Raw genomic sequence first — 20101 nt, forward strand, 5'->3', positions numbered from 1 at the left:
CACTGCTAATTGATACCTATTCAGGGAGGGGGCTTTGCTGATTAAAGTTTTCAACTGACTCCAGGGTTACTCAGAGGAGTACGAGGAACAGCAACACCAAGGAAAAGGCAGCTTCCCGGCCATGATCACCCCAGCTTATCAGAACGCCAAGAAGGCCAACGAACTGGCTAGTGATGTAAGTACCGTGGGGGTGAGACCCGTACAGCCACAGGCAGAGGAGCTGTGAGACTGCAGAAGCTGTGCTTCCTGAGACCCCCACACAGATACATTCATGAAGCTGTGCCAAAGTGGATCCCCATCCAAATTTCCTATGTCTGCTTTGGTCCCAATCATCTACTTCCAAGTAGATGGACGTGGACAAACAGTATAACTCACTTGGGCCCATTTAAAGCTTGTACAGATGCTGGTCCAGACGGATAAACTGGGATTCGGAGAATCTTCACCGAAGGGCCCATTTAGAATTGAGCATTCTAAGGGACAAATGTGTTAAAACAAGTCCTGTGACTGTCAAAGTGGGTGTAACCTAGTGTTGAAATGATTTTTGTTTGCAGAATGTTAGCCAGCTGGCAGTCCTTGAAAGATATGCTATAATTAAACTTGGCAAAGTGACTTGCTCACTGAAGATATTAACATGCCAACTTGATCTTGGTGTCGAATCAGAACCTAGCATTAAAATCCATTCCCTTTGCATTTTCCTTCCCTTCTCTTCCCTTTCCTTTACCAAATGACTATTTGGTTATTAACCATCTACCTTTGCCCAGGGAGAGGAAGTCAGAGGACATTACTCTGTTCCTCATTAGCAGGCTGGACACTAAACGATGTTGAAATTACAACTTTGGCTATGATCATTTTAAAAATGTTTTTTCATGTAGAAGTAGAACGTGAAGTATAAAAGTGTGAGAAGGACCAGTAACATTAAAAATATTTAATGGAGAAAGAAACCTACATGAATTTTTCCCTTCAGAAAATTGTATTAAGTAAATGTTGACATTAAATCTAGGATAACTTCGGAGTAATTTCTCTCCCAGAGCGTGGAAACAACTCCAGACTCTGTGTGTGTGTTTCTTTCAGATCAAATACAGGCAGGACTTCAATAAGATGAAGGGTCCTGCGCATTACCATTCCCTTCCAGCCCAAGACAACTTGGTTCTCAAACGGGCTCAGAGTGTAAACAAGCTCGTGAGTGAGGTAGGTGTGCAGGGCGAGTCACACCAGTGCCTCCTCCATCCCCTGTTGAAGGCAGCTGGGGTGACCCGATCATCAAAAGCTTGGGTTAAGACCGTGACACCACATATACTATTCACTGGTTGCCAGTTTCTAAACAACAAGAATGCAATAAAATGCAATTTGCGGGACAGACTAGGATCAAACCAATTAAATATTTCTCTGGTGGTTCAAAACTTTCTTCCCAAATCTCAGGGCTGTCGATATTCACAAGTGCCAGGCAACATATTTCTAGTTGGCAGAAAGAATACTGGATGATCCAACTTTTTAAACAATATGTTGTTTTTCTAGAGTAGACATCAAATGTCAGAGAGAGTATTTCAAACATGGAGCCTCTGTCATTCCCTCAGTACTGCAGTCAGTTCTGAGAAGCTGTATAGTATGTGAGTTCCCCTTGCCTTACAGGGTAAACTGGCAGCCAGAGGGAGGTGTTTTGTTTGGTTTACCAGTGTTTAAGACTTCTTAATCATGAGGACTGTTTGGCTAGGAAATACCCCTTGGTAATCCCTACATACCCTGCTTGTGCCTTAGTCTCTTCTCGGCATCTTCTCTCATTTGAATTTCCTATATGGGCTCTGAAGGCATTTGAGTTGGAAACCTCTGCCAATGAGAGCTGTTATGACTATTAAAAGTAATCAAGGGGTCTGCCACTCAGAAACATCCATGCAAATACCCCAAACTATTTTTCTTTCCTAATCTCTCAAAGCCAGTTCTTTACCCAAAACGGTAATCTGTGGCCCTCTAACTTTGGATGGCTCAGAATCACAAGGAGTGACATTTCCTGAGCCTCATCAGGAACCTCAGATACTCTGCAGTACAGATGGATGCTGAGGACTTATCATATGCAGTTTAAACAGATGTTCCATATGATTCTGATGCTCTAGACCAGATGTCAGCAAACCACAGTTTGAGTGCCAAATCTGGCCCCTAGTCTGTTTTTGTATATAAAGTTTTATTAGAACGCAGCTACATCATATTGGTTTACATATTGTCTATGGCTGTGTTGGAGCTACAGGGGCATGACTGAGTAGTTGACATAAAGATGGTGTGACTCAAAAGCCTAAAATATCTACTATCTGGTCATTTATAGTAAAAGTTTGCAAACCTTTGTTCTTGCTCACAGAACATGCCATTTTTAGGCAATCACTTTATCAATGGCCTGGAAAAGTAAGATATCTTGTTCTCTTTCATAGGGACTTTTAGAGACAGAACTGGAACCAGATCACTAGTAATGCAATTCTATCTACCACCCAGAAATAATGCACATTTTGGTTTTTTTCTACGTGATATACTATAACCCAACAGATGAATTAAAAAACATATTTATAGCTACATATATGGTTTGTTTATTTGTAAAACTTTGTATCATATTGTGAGTACTGTAATGCCTCCTGCATACTTTAAAAGGCATATCCTACCATATAGTTTTACAAGAGATGATAACAAGTTGTATTTCCTTTGGTGAGAGGTCCCACAGGAACCTTTGATTTCTTTTCACCCTTACCTTTAGCCAGTAAGACAAGTCAGCAATACCTCTGTAAGTGGTAATTGGCCTTCTGCAACTACCCAGGACCACTTGGAGTCTATTTCATAACTATAACCTCACATCTCACATCCAGGCACCCAGGAGAGCTCAAACAGCCAACTCATTTTAAATTAGAAGATGCTATGCCTCCGAATGGTCTCATGTGTTATATTCCTTTATAAAGTAGCTTTCTTTGTTGGATTTTACTGAGGTAGACATATATAGATGTGCACATATCTTAAGTACACCACGTGAAGGATTTCCACAGGTGGACACATCTATGTAACTATCACTCAGACCAAGAAACAGAACATGACCAGAAGTCTGAACACCTCTTCACAATTCCCCTTGAGACATGTCCGTTCAAGAGTAGCCACCTGATTTTTAAAACCAGTTTTGTGACTTTGACCTGTATTAAATCTTGCAATATTTGTCCTTAAAGGGGGCTAGGTGCTTCTAATTTTTAGAACAAAACTGATTACTTACTTATTTGTTTTAACAAAGGAAGGCACATACTATTAACTTACTGTATGCTATGTCTGGTATTTTAAAATCTTGGGTTGAAAGTTTTCCAAAAATAGCCTAATCAAATGCTGGAGACATTCAAGAACGACCTTGGGTTTGGGTCTATTCTGTGTCTGGTGTTTTGATTTCCAAGGTGGAGTATAAGAAGGATCTGGAAAGTAGTAAAGGTTACAGTATCAACTACTGTGAAACGCCTCAATTCAGGAACGTGAGCAAGATCTCAAAATTTACCAGCGATGTGAGTTGTTAAAGAGAAGCATTTGTTTGAGCACTTTTTATGAGCCTGATTTCTAGGTCTCCTAAGAGACAATCTATGTGAATGTATTTATATGTCTTAAAGAAGCATGGCCTCTTGGGCACAAATCCTATGAGTTTTGATTAAGACTGCCTGCCAGGATTGGTCCATGTAGTGTTAAGTTCTGCCACATCACCTGGTCCCCATACCCTTCCCTAACCTGACCTTGAGTCCTCAGGGTAGGACCTGTCCTCTCCATCCTCTTGCATCCCTTGTGTGAAGCAATGTCCAGCTTCCAGTGATGAATGCTGGAGAGAGAGCGTTGGCTGAGCACGTGACATCCCCCCTCAGTGTGACTTTGTGCTTCTGAGTTAACACATGTTCTCATTTAACCATCATAGTCACCTGGGGAGCCAGACATTATCTCCCTATCTTATAGATGAGCAGATATGCTGGAGTGGCATATGCAGATTTGGAAATTCTCAGAGGAGGTCTGAAGATGTGTTTTTGAGGACATCAAGAACCTATACAAGACCCGATAATTTTACTTCTGTTTAGTTGCACATAAGAGAATTTAAAATCACAAAAGACTTTGTAAGACTCAGTGAGGAATTCATTTTGCATAAATGTTGTGGTTCAGAGCACCAACTTTGGAGCAAACATACCTATTTCCACAGTTAGCCAAGCAACAGACTTTGGGCAGTTTTGAGCCACTCTTCCCATCTGTAAAATGGGGGGATAATAATTTCTTTCTTCCCATGGAGTGCTTATGGAGGTTAACTGAGATAAGTAGGAGCATATCGGATGTGTGATAAGGAATAGTATGCTGTTAGAATACTCACAATGCCTGGAAGCTCAGCGGCCTCCCCCGGTAGGTGATCTTAACTTCATTAGAAGCCACCCAGATTTCCTAACTATAACTTCTCATCATCCTGTTCTAGTCTTATCTTTATTCGGTAAGCAGCATTTGGAATGTAATATGATGTTTTTCCCCACATGGTTGCAACAGAGACTAATTTTTACATCACAGAATTTGGCAAAGCTCAGGCATTGTTGTTCAAGTATTTAGAAATGAGGGTGATAACCTGCAGGGATTTGCACCAGTCCCAGCATGGGGCTTTGCATGCAGTGCCTGCACGGTTCCTGCTAGCACTTGTCCCTGGAGAGCACCCCACTCTGGGCAAGTTTCTATGTTGGAAAAATCTAATAAATTTAAAACCAAAAACATCAGAACCAACAAACAACGAATCAAGTCTGCTTCTCAGGCTCTGCTTATCAGATCCCATGTTTCCTTGTCTGCTGGTCTTACTCCAACTTCTGATGCTCATTTGAAATTTAAGTTATTAAAACAAGGGTGTCTTGCTTTGTATTCAATGATATACTGATTATTGAAATAGGTTATATTAATTGTTTATATTTGGGTTTAATGCATTAAGATGAGTAGTTTATCTTCAACTAGTTGGGAAGGGAATACTTGTGCTGAAAAGTTTGCATTTCTATGCAGAATAAATATAAGGAAAACTACCAGAACCACATGAAAGGTCGCTATGAAGGAGTTGGTATGGACAGACGCACTCTCCATGCTATGAAAGTTGGCAGTCTGGCAAGCAACGTGAGTCTTTTTGTGCAAGGGCCACTATAGGGGTCGAGGGGATGGGGTCATGAGGAATTCAGCCAATTCTTTTTTAATCTCCCTTTACAAACAAACAAACAAACAAACAAACAAAACAAATTTTAAAAGCCAGTGTTCTATTGCATAAAAACTGACCCATGCAAATTTCCAGATGTTAACCAGTACAACCAAGGCAAGGTAAATTCCCTAAAAAATTTCAAAGACTTCAGTTTATATATCCCAGCCATCTCTGGTTTGAAGACTACTTAGATCTATTATAATTGATCCAATGTGATTAAAAAAAAAAACCTTTCAATTTCTGAGAGATAAAGAGAAATGACTGAGCATGATTCTTATTTGAAATTCCCCAGGTTTCCAAAGTGTTTGTGATTCATTTGCAGTGGGTTGGTTGGTTGCCTGATTTGTTCATTCATTCATTTATTCATTCACTACATTCATTGAAGGCCTACAGAGGCCAGGCACTTGGCAGGGTAGTGGAATGATAAAATAGATCATGTCCCTGTTTTCCCCTGCAGCGTGTAATCTATTAACCTCTCCTCGGTTTTGTCAATCCAGTTTATAGATTGGCAAATGCCAGGTTGTAAATCTTGGAGGTCAAGGACACTTTAAGGAAACTGATTTCATTATTAAAACATACCATGTCAAATTTTCTCCACTTGAGAATGTCAAATTTTACCTTTAAAACAAATATAAATACTCTGAAGGCTCTTGACTTTTCATCTATTTTCTCAGGGTTAGCTAAGAAGCTCTTTCATTGCATACCCATGTACAAGCACTTCTTTTTAATGAAAATGACAAGATTTTTTCCCCATAATTAATAAGAAAGATAAGTGTGTTGCAGATGGAAGTTAACTAATTCTGGATTAATTAAGAAGAATTCAAATTAAAGGCAAAAATGTGACTACAATTTAATTTTCCTTGGCGGTGATAAAAGGGAATTAATTTTATTTCTGGGTATTTAAAAAATATTTCTGATGACATTCAGACAAGGTCAAAAGAAAGCGGGGAGTGATTTCTCTTTTCGTATTCTTCTCTTTGTGTTTCAGATTGCCTACAAGGCTGATTATAAACATGATATCGTAGACTACAACTACCCAGCCACCCTCACTCCTTCCTATCAGACAACAATGAAACTGGTGCCCTTGAAAGACGTAAGTCCTCTTCCAGTAACTTTCTGCTTCCTTACTCAATACTTCCTTCCTGTGGAGGGAGTGACTGGTAGGCAGAAAAATGAAAGAAACATGATACAACAGTTCATAGGACAGTGAGGAATTGAGAAGGGGAAATTCTTTTTCTTTTACTAGGAAGTCCATTTATATATGGTGGCAAACTCCGACATGTTCAATGGAAAGTGAGGACAGCTCATTACTAAAACATACCATGTCAAATTTGCTCTGCTTGAGAATGTCGAATTTAACCTTTAAAACAAATATCTTCAAAATAACCTGAGGTTCGGTTTCTCCTCTTAGAATTTAGTGGGCTACATCTGCTGGGTATATTTCAAAGAATTGCTCCTTAGCAATGATGACCTCTCTCTTTAGTTTTTTAAAAAGCTTTGTCATATGGTATGTCAAGGATTGAAGGAGGTGAAATAAAATGAATACTAGTTGAGAGGAAATTGTTGACTTAATTTTTTCTTAATTTTATCCAAGAGCACGTGGGTAAATATATATATTTATCCCTTAATGTTTTACACCAGTGACTGTATTTATTTATGTAAAATATGTATAATTACTTAAATTTATTTTCTGATTATAAGAATTTTATTAGATGTTTATTATAGAAAATTCAGGTAATACAGAAAAATGCAAAGACAAAGTCATCTATTAATTTATAAGGTACTTAACATGGTTTGGAAGTGAGTTGGTGTCATGGCTCTTTGTCAATGAAGGTTCTCTTCAACAAATCAAAAATTTAACAAATAATTCACCATCTATTTGTGAACACCCAGTGCTACCTTCCTTTATATTCCTTTGGAATCAGACAACTCTAATAATTGACTGGGTTTTGCATTAGTAAATAAGTCTTTACGTCTGTGTAAAGTGAGGTCAGCTCTTTATTAAAACATCTCTATTCCTATCTCTCTCAACATAGGATTCAGTTGGGGATCTCTAGGGTCTAACACAGTGTCAAGGATATTGAAGTGCAAACATTGGCAGACGATGTCAACTGGGTGAAAGGAGCTTTTCAAATGTGTCAGAAAGTGGGGCTGTGAAATAGAGAAATATAAAGGACCTAACCTTGGCTTCTCCCTTTCCCAGGAAGTTTGGTTGGGTTGACTTACCCATTTCACCTTAATGATGAAACCCGCAGTGAAATTTGACCACTGCCAAAGCTATATATTTTTGGGGGGGCGAAGGCATGTATGTTATTTGGCATACTTGCAGGTTAAGAATACCTCATTAATTTTTTTGTGAGTTTATTTGCAGTAGAATTCTAGAAATCATGCCTAATAAATAGCACAAGCAAAATGAGATAGATTCCTCCGCCTTTGTACTTCCATTATAACATGGTTAGTTACTACATCTGTCTATGTAAAACTCTAGATCAACCATGTACCTAGAAGATTCTGATACAAGAATAAAATTAAACTGAATTAGATATCTTAACTGAGTTTAGAGGTAGCCTGTAAACTGGCAGCCCATGGGTCACATCCAGATTGCAGAAGTATCCTATATGGCCACACGGTATTTAAAAAAATAAATTGAGGCTTGGCACCCATAGCACAGTGGTTATGGCGTTGGCCACATCCATGGAGGCTGGTGGGTTTGAACCCGGCATGGGCCAGCTAAACAACAGTGGTGACTGCAACAACAAAAATAGCCAGGCACTGTGGTGGGCACCTGTAGTCCCAGCTACTTGGGGGGCTGAGGCAAGAGAATTGCTTAAGCCTAAGAGTTTGAGGTTGCTATGAGCTGTGACGCCACAGCACTCTATGGAGGGTGGCATAGTGAGACTATGTCTCAATAAATAAATAAATAAATAAATAAAATGAACCCAGACATGTAGAGCTCACATACAAATTAATATTTTCACCTTTTCTTAAAACTCCGAGAAATGTGGCCCGAGAGCAGCATAGGGACTGAGTGGTGACTGTTCCCTATCATTTTACCTTACTTCACTCCACCTTCAGGGTCTGGTGTGCATTTGAGTTTGTCACCCCCTTACTTAAGGACATCAGTATTCAGGATGTTTGGGGAATCCATTTACAAGAACATTGTCAGCTCTCTGGTAGCCTAAAAGGTGATAGAATAGCTGTGAAATTAAATAAACAAGCATGGGTCCTTAATTTGAGAGCATTCCCTTTAGATGGATTTTATAACACTAATAGAATTAAAATGAGACTCTATCTTTAGCACAAAAACCCTTCAAAATGTAGATTGAAGCAATGGCCAAGCATTTGTGATGTTGCAAAGATGTGATTAATCATGGAGGCTGTTAATTATGTCCTGCAGAGAAAAGTAATTGTGCTCTGCAACATACTTAATGCAGAATTATCAGAAAGGAATATGCCATTTAAAAAATATAGTTTTCATGACATTTTGTCGTGCATAATTCTGAATTCTAATAGACTCTATTATGAGATGATAATTTTCCCTCTGAATTAATGCATTAGGAAGCCACTGTACTCTAATCTCATTAATAGTTGACATTGAAATGACTTTATATTTCCTGGTTTTCCTTACATACCCCATATCCAAAACTCAGAACATGCACAAACTTTCCCCTTTGAATCACTAAGGAAAAAGCACAAAGCAATGCAGTCCTTTATTTCCAAACCCCACAAAATACTCTGTGGCCCAGCGTCAGAAGCATTCTGTTTTTCCCAGGTCCTCTTCTAGAAGTTAATTGTAAGTCATTTATTTATGCCTGGAATATATTTCCCTGTCTAAATAAAGCTCTGGCTATGGAGAACGAACACCCTTTTCCATCTGTGAAATAACAAGCTATAGTTCCAAGCACACTAGTTTTGGCAAACCAGGATTACAGTGTATAGGATGAGAGTCACCTTAGGTGGTGGACTCCTGAGACTTGAATCCTAGTTCTGACACTTACTAGCTAGGTGACCTTAAGCAAGTCACTTTATCCCTGTGTCTCAGTTTCTGCATTGTAAGACAGGGATAATAATAGTACCTGTTTATAGGGTGGTTGGAAGGATATGTGTGAAGCATTTGGAAGAGCACCATGCACACAGTAAGTGTCATGCGATAGTCATAATTATTATTAGTTGGTGTTGGGACAGGCAAGAATGAAGTGATCCTAAGACCTAGGGATGACATGGAGTACACAGGCCAGTGGTTGGTGGGCCCAAAGTGGCTCTTAGGTCTATTTCACTTGGGTCACTGTGCTTGAAAAATATTGAACTATTTTCCAGCATTTAAAAATTGTAAAATTGTGCATAACTATGAATTTCTAATTTATTTGAAATAATGGGAAAATCTGGCCATTTGGTGCACTATATTACTCATGGTAACCACCTCCTAGAGCACACAGTCCCCACACTCCTTACTACTTCTCCACAGTGAGGCCAAGTCTGTGTGGCTCTCATAGACATTTGTGACCTGTGGGCCGCAAAGACCCCCTGAGGTGGGCTGTTGTCATGGGGAGCTGGCAATAGGAGGTAGCCGCAGATAAGAGTCAGACAGATAGAAGAGCAAAGACATCAGACTCTAGTCTAGACAGGCAGGAGATGGCAGGACAGTGCAGTGGTGGGTAAGGTACAGACCCTTGTGAAGGGGCGAAGTCAGCTGCAGGGGAGTGTGGCCAAGGCCATGGGTGAGGTCCAGGCAGAGATGGCAGTAGATTGAGGGTTACAACAAAGGGGTAAGGAGTTCTTAGGCAGAACCCAGGCTGCACTGTAGGGTTCTGGGTGGAGCCATGGGCTTTAAGCAAGAAAACAGAGGTTTGAAGACTACGCTGATGATATAGTTGCTGCAGTGAACAGAGCCAGAGGCAAGCTGCCTAATAGGCCCACCAACACAGAGCCTGTAGGTGGAGAGGTGCAGGCATCCAGAGGCACTGGGGTAGGATGAGGTCCTGGGAATGAGGACCAGTCTATCTGTGTGGACAGGGAATGTGTCTGAGTCTACTTGTTCTGCACAGGGTAGAAAGCCCATGACAGTGCAGAAGAGGAAAGAGTTAGGAAAGGCTTAAGGGAAGGAGGGCAGGATTAGGGAGGAGTTTCCTTTTTCCTTTTTTACCTGGATTGCAGCTGACCTTGGTGTATCTGCCACCCAGTCTCCCCCTCCCATCTGTACAGATTTCTGGGCTCTCACTCAGCACCCCCTTATCATCTGCCCTCCAGCCTCGAACATCAGTCTACTTCCGTGTTCAGGTTCCCATCCCCTCAGCCGGGAGCACGATCAAGGGTGTCTGAAGGAAAATAAGATGATTGGATCTCTGGCTAATAATGCACTCGAGCACCTTTTTCTATTACGTGTTCACTGGCCAGTTGGGGGGGCTCCTTTGTGGTTGTCCGTTAAGTCCCTCATTCTCCAAGGCACTGTTTTTCTGTTTGTGGGCTTGGAGAGTCTGTAAGTATCCAATTGTAATCTTTGATTCTTTTTATTTGTCTAATAATTTGAGAATTGCCACTCTGTTGGGCTTAGGGAAAGGGAGCTAAGCAAATCTTAAGAGAAAAGAGCAAGTGACATCTTCTTGGGCCTGTTTTTAATAGGTCAACTACAGGCAAAGCATCGACAAATTGAAGTACAGCTCTGTGACCAACACTCCACAGATCGTTCAAGCCAAAATCAATGCCCAGCAACTGAGTCATGTAAGTGACCCACCCTGGCTTGGCTGGACATGCGGCTCTTATGGTATCTTTAGAGTTTCTGGACATCCGACCATCCAGGATTTGACTTTCATTAATGGTGACGCATGTCTTAATACACCCATGAAATAGCCCTCCCTCTTTTAAACTTTTTATTATAAAAAGTTTCAAATAGGCTCAAAAGAAGAGAGGATACTTTTCATTTGGTGTCTACAATCTATTAATTTCAAACGGTCCCCAAATTACAGGCTTCCTTGTAAAATGCCTTTTCCAGAAATTCCTTCTCAGTTATAGATCTAAGAGGAAAGTGGGAAGGGTCGTATTCTCCTCCACAGCTCTCCTTTTGCCCATATAAAATCCCCCGCAGATTTCTTTTGTTTTAAATCCAACAGGTGAATTACCGGGCTGACTATGAAAAAAGTAAATTGAATTACACATTGCCTCAGGATGTCCCTCAGCTGGTGAAGGCCAAAACCAATGCTGAACTCTTTAGTGAGGTGAGCGAGCCACGAGGCGGGGGGACGTAGGAGTTATGTATGGGTGTGAAAATGGAGATTCCACGGTGATTTAACAAGGAGGCTCTGCTCCTGAAAGAGGCTCTTCAAAGGCACCCGTCATGTTATAAAGTTGAAATTTGCTGTCTCATGGCCCATAGTAGTTCACTGGGAGTAACCTGGCCATAATAATTTAATTCTCATTATAGAGCACAGGTTACAGTGTAAGTGGGAACAGACACACCTTCCTTATCATCATTCTAATGGTGATTTGTGGTGTGGAGGGAATTTAAGGTTTTTAGAAGACCAATCTTAATCATCAGATTTTTCCCAGAGTCACCAGTGGGCTGTGATTAGGTTTTTCACTCAAGATGGGATTTACGGGGCAGGAGAAGGAACAAAAAAAGGAACTAACATTTTTTGAACACCTGTTCTATACTGGGGTAGGCACTGCACATAGGGGGTAGCATTCCCCCTGGGGGGTGCTGCAGGGACACAGTGGCACATGCTTTGGTATCAGAAGTTTGGTTCAGAGGTTGGCACTGTCATTTTCTTAGTTACGTAACCCCAGGTGAGCTGCTTAAATTCCCTGAGCCTCGCAGGCCTAATGTGAAGGTGTGCAGTGAATGAGTGGAAAGCAGATAAGAAGAAGCCCGTAATCAGTAGCTGTTATCACTATGGCAGTATCAACACCTTTATGTATGATACATTATACCAGTTTAGGATCCCTTTTCATACACCGTATCCAATTTATTCTCATAGCAACCCTAAGAAAGATAATATGATATTCTTTTTGCAAATGGTAGACCAAAGAGGTAATTGCCTAAGGTCATGTGATTAGGAATAATGGCGCGAGGAGGAACACAGGGATTTTCTCTTTGTCCTGTCCCATTACTGCCATCCTGCATAGTCCTGTGGCTAAGGAATCGATGAACTGCGTTAATAATTACCATTATCATTCTGATAATAAGAGCCAAGAGTCTGGTCTGCCAATAGATGAAGAAACAAACTTCACTTTTAAAAAATCCTCTTTCACTTTTGGCAGGCATCTGAATAGCAACCCCTATTCACCTGTGATTTTGTTTGTCAGGTTAAGTACAAAGAAGGCTGGGAGAAGACAAAGGGGAAAGGCTTTGAGATGAAGCTGGATGCCATATCTCTGCTGGCCGCCAAAGCCTCTGGGGAGCTCGCTAGCAATGTAGGTTTTCTCTCATTAACTCAGAAATGCATAAGAAATGGTTCCAATAAAATGTCAGTGGTCCTGCAGAAAAAAATAATGATTGTTAACATTGTAAACATCACAATACTTTAATCTTCTCCTGGATTCCCGAAAGACGGGGAGGTGTTTTTTCAGAATTGTTCCCCTTGCACTTGTTAAAACCAGAGCCCCTTAGATGGCAAAGTTTCTCGCTCACTCACAGTAGACTTTCTTCTTTCTCTCAAGATTAAATACAAAGAAGAATATGAAAAAACGAAAGGCAGAGCCACGGAAACTGCAGACTCCAGGCTCCTGCACTCCCTGCAGGTTGCCAAGATGAGCAGCGAGGTAAACTCTTTTTTTTCTACCCCCAACTCTTCACTTAGAGTTGTGTTTCTTTAAAAGTTTTCTGGGTCTGCTTCACCTGGGACTGTTACCTTTTTCTTGACTTCAGCTTGCAACTCTTTCTTTCCTGGTTTGTGTAGGAAGTTTGTTCAGTGTCTTTATTTTGCCAAAGCTTACCATGCTTTTAAAATAGATGCAGAGTGGTGGCCCTAAGGCGGCAGTATCTACTGATCAAAGTACAGCTGTATTTATTCATGTTATAGATGTTTTCCAAGGGACCTTTGTGAGCAAAACACTGTATGAGACCCTGGGGCGATAAGAATGACCAACCCATAAGTTCCTCCCTCGTGGAGCTTACCTCTGCTGGGAGGGTTAGGCAGAGTGTACTGTTTATTGTGGTGCTATCCTAGAAAAAATTCTATGGTCACAAGCACACATTGTATTCAAAATATTTAGCTAAATTGGGCATCCCCAGCCAATCAGAATAATGCTGTTTGAGAACAACTATAATGGCTGGAGGTTAGCCTTGGAGCATGACACTCACCAAAAGCCTTTGGGGAAGGAGAGTTCTGCTAGAAGGGACAGATCTAGTTTCTGATCAAGTCTTCCCTGCCAATGCTGGACAGGCAAACAAGACATATGAGCATGGAGTTTCTGTTTTTGTGATTGCCTGCTGCAAGCTGTGAGGTCAGCTTATGCCACTCTGGTGGTATAGTTGGATATACTTACCTGATGAATGATAAAGGTGCCATGGCTTGAGGAGAGTAAGAGTTGGCGTCTGGGTCACAGCCCTTTTGGATGTGTCTGTAGTATGAATCCTATCAAGTATAGTCATGAAACATAAACAGGTATTGAGAATTTAGCTCACAGAGAACACATTGGTATTTTATATTCACATTTGAAGCAACTGGAAGTCAAAAATATTGCCTTGCCCAAAGTCATAGTGTAGTCAGTAATAGTGGTAGCATGGTAGAGAATTAGACCATATAACTCTTATTCCCTGGCACTATACTCCTTCTACTGTAGCACACTACCTTTCCCTACCACCACACTGTCATCACCATCACCACCATCATGACTATCACCACCATCATCACCACCGCCATCACTTATCATCATCACCACCACCACCATCATCTCTACCACCATCATCATCACACCACCATCATCACCATAACCATCATCATCATCTCCACCACGATCACCACCACCACCATCATCATCATAATCACCACCATATCATCATCACCACCATCATCTCCACTGTCATCAACATTAACACCACCATCATCATCACCACCACCACCATAACCACCATCATCATCTTCATCATACCACTTTTGGTATTGTCCCTCATTACTAACATTTATCAAGTGTTTGCTATGGGTCAGTCCCTGTACTAAGCACGTTTCAGCTACTATTTCATTTACTAATCAAGGCAGTCCCCCAGAAGAAAGCGAGCCCTTAGAGAGGTGATATCACTTTCATCCAGATGGTAAAGGGCTGATCAGATTTGAACTCAGGCTTGTTTGGCTCTGTAGCCCAAGCTTTGTTATTCTGCCTCCTAAAGTTTCTGTGGAAACTGTAGATAGATGTTCTACTCCTAGAGCAACCAGGGTTGGCCAGGGTTGGCAAGAGATAGTTGTCTTGGAGATAAAGTAGTATGGAACCTCAGCTTCCCAGTGACACAGCCTTAAGAACCAAGAGTTGAGTCCAGCCTTCCTGACAAGAGGGTGACATTGCCCGTGTGCCAGTTCCACTGAAAAACCTGGGAATTGTTCCTGCATTTTCATATCACTCCTGAAAATGCAAGCTTCAACTAACCAAATGGGCCCTGTTTTCACACATCTAAGGTAGAATACAAGAAAGGCTTTGAAGAGAGCAAGACCCAATTTCACCTTCCCATGGATATGGTCAACATCAGGCATGCTAAGAAGGCCCAAGCTCTCGCCAGTGACCTGGACTACAGGAAGAAACTGCATGAATATACCGTGCTGCCTGAGGACATGAAGACTCAGTGGGCCAAGAAAGCCTACGGGCTCCAGAGCGAGGTGAGCCCTCGCTCATTAGCCATCCTCCCATGCACATCTTGCAATTGGATGAGTCTTCAGAATGATTGTGAGCCTGGGTATGGCTATATTACAAAACTCAGAGGGCTAGGAAGAACTGCTAAAGATATGCTGGACCCAGGGCAGACAAACGGGGAGGTCAAGACGGTGGCAACTGGAGGCAGAGGACTAGGGTTCACTGTGAAAGTCAAGATGTGTTGATCATGTAGATGAGTGGAGGGGGAGCAAGTGTTTTTCATACCCCTATTGTGCTCCGAAAGGAGTGGATTCTCAGCTCCTCAGTAAGCAAGACCTATGTTAAACTTTAAGTAGCAGAGCTGGGCTATACAAGCATGTTTGATCCGATGTCCCAGCTCTTGACCAATGGCAAGCAAATCTTGGCAAAGATTCTTTTTCAGGCTGGCAAAAAAAGGTCCTTGGTCAAAAAATATGTGAAATGTGCTTTTTGCTGTGGTTATAGTGTCTCAGCACTAAGGTAGAACGCACTACTCTTGTTACAAGGTAAGCCCAGTGGCTTCACTTCCCAAGTAGAGACCTGCCTGCCTATTAATGATCAGGGAGCAATTCTTCTAGGAAGACAAATGCAGGATCAAGGTCTTCATAACTCTCCTATCACCCTTGTCCTATCTGTGTCCCACGTGTGATGAGAGATTTGTCGTTTTTCCCTTGCAGCTGCAGTACAAGGCTGACCTGGCATGGATGAAGGGAGTTGGATGGCTGACCGAGGGGAGTCTCAACCTGGAACAGGCCAAGAAGGCGGGACAGCTGGTCAGTGAGGTAAGCTGTGCGTGGGCCCTTGGCCTCCAACAGTTCTCAGCCCCTAGGTCCTCTGATCTTTTCCTCTGATTCCCTCTCTGAACACCCCCTCGCCCAGGCTTATTTTAGATATGATTTAAAAGGGAGACCATCTTCATTTTGTACCTATGGTATATCCTGAACTAACTTTTCATATCCTAAAACTTCCTGGGATAATATTTTTAAGAAGCCTACCAATTTACTTTAGCAGTTACATCCAAAAAATAACTTGGTTGTTAAGTACATGAGAAAATGTATTTCTTGTGTGAAGTGTATGTGATCCCTTCCAAATCAGAGAGACTGGTATTTGGAGGCCAGCATTCTCATGCCTGTGCCTGAAATTCACTGCAGACATTGGACAAGTTACTTAACCTTCTGGATCTTTTATCCCTTGTATAAAAATGAGATGGTTGGGTGGATACTATCCAAGGGCCCTGAGTCTCTAAGCCTGTGCTTCTCTTTGTGCCAGGGACAGCTGGCTTTGGCAGCAGGCAGAGGAGGACTTTTGAAGGACATTTCTTTTGGAAGTGGGACTATTTCAGGAACTTTGTTTGGGATCGGCAGAAGGGATTCTTGTTTCAGGGCCAGGGAGGCTGAGTCAGCATCTCTATTGCAAGTGAGAATAGAAGCGATAGTTAATAGCTGCCATTTATGGACTGATAATAATTATTTAATCATTGCTGTGATTTATTGACCACTTTGAGTGTGTTACATACAAATTGCTATTTATAGGTCACCATATCCCTATGTGAGATCCTGTGGTTATTAGACTATTAATTAATATGGGATAAGCAAGACCTATGTTAAACTTTAAGTAGCAGAGCTGGGATCTATACAAGCGTGTTTGATCCGATGTCCCAGCTCTTGACCATGGGCAGTTTGACATCCATCTGTCTTGGACGGGGGTGTAGTGGGGTGAAGAAGGGCCCAACCAATTGGTTCTTTAGCCTCTGGAAGGAGAGTCAGTTTCTATCTCACTTCATGCTTTACCGACTAATTTTTCTGCTCCTTACAGGCCAGGGGGATATCATTTATTTCACCTTTTTCATACCCCTATTGTGCTCTGAAAAGAGTGGATTCTCAGCTCCTTAGTAAGGACTTAGCCATTTGGCTAATGCTGAGTCTGGGATGACCCGGAATTTCCAGCAACAGAAGGGCGATGTGGGGAAGGAGTTTTCTCATTCAAAAGTGGCATTTAGAAGGAAAATAATAGGTCTCTTTGGAATATTTTCTCTACAATATTTTCTTTTTCCTAAGGGGAAATATTGTGGAGTTTCCAATGTTCCAGTCACTACTGCGGGGTCAGCTCCCAGCCATAACCTCTTTGCTGGTGGCCTGGGCTGGGAGTTTTGCCAGAACCAGGCTGTGAGCTCCTCCCTGCGCCCCACACGGCGGGAAGCTTTTGCTTCCACAAGCCATCCTCAGTGGTGCCCTTTCCCCACAACTTTGGCAACTCCAGTGGAAAAGCCAAAGGAGCTAATCTTCAGGAAAGACAAGAAGTCCCCATGGGGGGACAGAATTAGCACATTTGAAAATTTGCCAGTTAATTGTGGCTGTGAGATGGGAACATGGTAAGGACAAGATGTCAGCGGTCTGGAGAATAAGAAGCTGTCTGGGTAAAGCCCCTGGGCTCTGGCCCCTGTTGGTGACTGCTGGTGTCTCCCCTTCCTAAAGCCGGTTGAGTTCTTGATAATCACGATGTCACTATGATAGGGGTGATACTTGTGTCCTAAACCCTGTACAGAGGATTTGACTCAGACATGAGGCATGGCGTCAAAGCCTCCACTCCACCCAGGGAAAGCAGCTTTCTGTTGTTGACCCCGTTGTACACTTGAAGCCAGGGTGGCTCAGGTTGGTTAAGTGAAGTGTCCAAAGTCATGAAGCTCAGTCTTTGTGGTTGCGAAGTCCATGTGCCCTCCACCTCACCCTCCTATGTCAAGTTCAAATGCTTAAAATGCATACATCCCAGGGTACATGATGAAATTTAAATTTTGCCAGAGGGAACAAATTAAATGTCCCATTTCAAAATGGCAACTGAAATACACTCACTAGAGCAGCTGTCTCACAGCTGTGTGGTTCTGTTTAAGGTATAGGACCAACCAGAATATTCCCCTGAGGAAATGCTTGGGCCAAAGAAAGTGTGTGTGCACATGTGTGCATGCACAAGCACCTGGTTGCACACATGTGTAGCGTGTTGGGGCAGCCCAAACCTAATGCTCTGGGATCCTTTTCTTTGGAAACAGAAAAACTACCGGCAGAGGGTGGATGAGCTGAAGTTCACCAGCGTGGCTGACAGCTCCCAGATGGAGCATGCCAGGAAGAGCCAGGGGCTGCAGAGTGAGGTGAGTCCTGAGCTGCCCTTTCTCCACCAAGCTGCTGTATCATGGGCCTGGGAACCTCCAGGGACAACAGCAGGTGTTGCCCAGGCACGATCCAGGAACTAGAGAGCCTTCCCTTTAAACAGGCTGGACCCAGCTTCCCACGGGCTCTCAGCTGTTTCTGCAACTGGGCATCAGGCCCACTGCTTCATCCACCACCCTCCCACCTGCGTTATTAGGATGGTGGCAGGACCTACCTTATTCCTTTTCAGATTTCAATATGCCCTAGTTCCCTTTTTCTTCTTTCTCTTATCAAAGACTCGATAATTCTAGAGCCAGCATAATCTTGGAGGAGGACAACATTTGCTTTTGGGATGTGCATTGCTCATGAGCTCAAATGCGGGGCCAGAATGATGAGGCATCACACAGGTTACTTACAGATTAGCATTCCACACTGAGCTGATGTTGCTGCAGCCTGGCTAGGACCTTCCTAGCTTTCCTTTCTAAAGGTCCAGGTATACCTGCCAGAAACGATACTATCAACATAACTCAGAGTTAGCAGAGGCCAGTGTGTGGAAACTCAAGTCAGGGTGAGAGGGGAAGGGGAGAGAGAGAAGAGTGATGTATTCCATGGAGGAGAGGTTTGTGGACACTCACTTTCCTGGTGTCAGTACCTATGAAGGCATTAAGGGTGATCATGGGGTTGTAGCAAGCAGAATAGGCCTCCTATTTTTCCCACTTAGGGAGTCTGCTAATTTCAACCCTTGGGTCAAGTATTTTTAATAGCTGTGGACAGTTATGTAGCTGTGGACAGTTATGTAGATGACAAGAGCTTGGGGAGGTTGATGCCATCCCAAGGGACAGATGTAAAAACAGAAACCCTGGAGGCATTTTCAGGTTCGTCCTCTGGCCACAACTTTCTCCCAGCTCCTCTCTGCTGCCTCTTGTCCCATTGTCTCCCCTGCCTTAACCTCATGTACCGTGTTCGGCCCCACTGAGTCAGGTTGGGGGATGGGGTTGTAAGGAACTTTCAAGTGCAAGTCCAAGAAGTGTCAAGCAAAAATAAAGACACCGAGAGCAGTGCCACCCCACCCACCCTGCTGCCTGCCCCTGACGCAGTGCTGTCTCCAACAGGTGGCCTACCGGGCAGGGATCGCGCAGTCTGTCCACCAGTACAGCATCAGCAAAGACGAGCCTCTCTTCCTACAGGCCCGCGCCAACGCTGCACATCTCAGCGAGGTACGGCAAGAGAGAGCGGGCGGCTGAGGGCTCTGCTCCCCTGTGTGTGGCCGCCTGGAAACCAAGCCCACCAGCCCCACTGCAGCCGTCTGTCTGTGTCGACTGAGGTTACACACATCTGGTCATTTTTCAAACAGCTCGCCCAGCACGGCTGGATCCTGATCAGTGTCGGGGGAGTGGCAGGTGACCTTTCACTGGAGTCAGCTTCTGTGTCCTGGAGTAGGACGCAGTGGCTGTGCTAGGAGCCAGAGTTGAAAGGCTATAAGAGTTGCAGTACAGGGAATGAGCAAGAGCATAGTCAGATGTTAGCTGCAAGCTGCCTGGGTTCCAGCCTTGGTTCTGCCACTTACCCCTTAACTAGGTGCATGACCTGGGCCAAATTCTCTACTCTCAGTTGTCCTATTGGTAAAATGAGGCTTCAGTCCTCTCTTAACTGGGTTTGCCATGAGGCTTCCATGAGCTCATACACAAAGGGGTGGGGGAAGTGAGCACAGTGGTAGCTGTCAGGCATAAAAGTGCCCATGGTCCCAAAGTGCTCCCTGGTCACGTCTTCCAAGAAGAGTCCTGCCTTCCTCACCCTGCTCAGCTCCAGGTCCCTGGGGTCCTGGTCTGAGTAACAGGGAGGGAGGAGAACCGGGAGCAGAAAGAGAGATTACATCAATTCACACATAGAAAGGGGGAGGAGCCTTCCAGAGGAAAGATTGGAAACCTTGGGGGAAGGGCCAGAG

General features: G+C 43.1%; 1 protein-coding gene across 6 annotated transcripts in view; it reads left to right on the forward strand.

The window, feature by feature from the left end:
• Window positions 1-20101, forward strand: part of NRAP (nebulin related anchoring protein) — a 67154-nt gene that overhangs the window by 13867 nt on the left and 33186 nt on the right. For 4 of the 6 annotated variants that reach the window (XM_003787155.3, XM_023511627.1, XM_023511631.1 and 1 more), the window contains exons 10-22: window positions 65-175; window positions 1072-1188; window positions 3408-3512; window positions 5014-5121; window positions 6189-6293; window positions 10820-10918; window positions 11308-11412; window positions 12500-12607; window positions 12854-12955; window positions 14806-15003; window positions 15694-15798; window positions 18060-18158; window positions 19269-19373. In XM_003787155.3, the coding sequence (XP_003787203.1) occupies window positions 65-175; window positions 1072-1188; window positions 3408-3512; window positions 5014-5121; window positions 6189-6293; window positions 10820-10918; window positions 11308-11412; window positions 12500-12607; window positions 12854-12955; window positions 14806-15003; window positions 15694-15798; window positions 18060-18158; window positions 19269-19373 (1467 nt within the window). The remainder of the gene's footprint in view (window positions 1-64; window positions 176-1071; window positions 1189-3407; window positions 3513-5013; window positions 5122-6188; window positions 6294-10819; window positions 10919-11307; window positions 11413-12499; window positions 12608-12853; window positions 12956-14805; window positions 15004-15693; window positions 15799-18059; window positions 18159-19268; window positions 19374-20101) is intronic. The other 2 variants (XM_003787156.3, XM_023511629.1) reach the window with 1 other exon arrangement.

The sequence above is a fragment of the Otolemur garnettii genome, unplaced genomic scaffold, assembly GCF_000181295.1.
Source record: "Otolemur garnettii isolate 467f Iridium unplaced genomic scaffold, OtoGar3 scaffold00021, whole genome shotgun sequence".
Taxonomy (NCBI): Eukaryota; Metazoa; Chordata; class Mammalia; order Primates; family Galagidae; genus Otolemur; species Otolemur garnettii.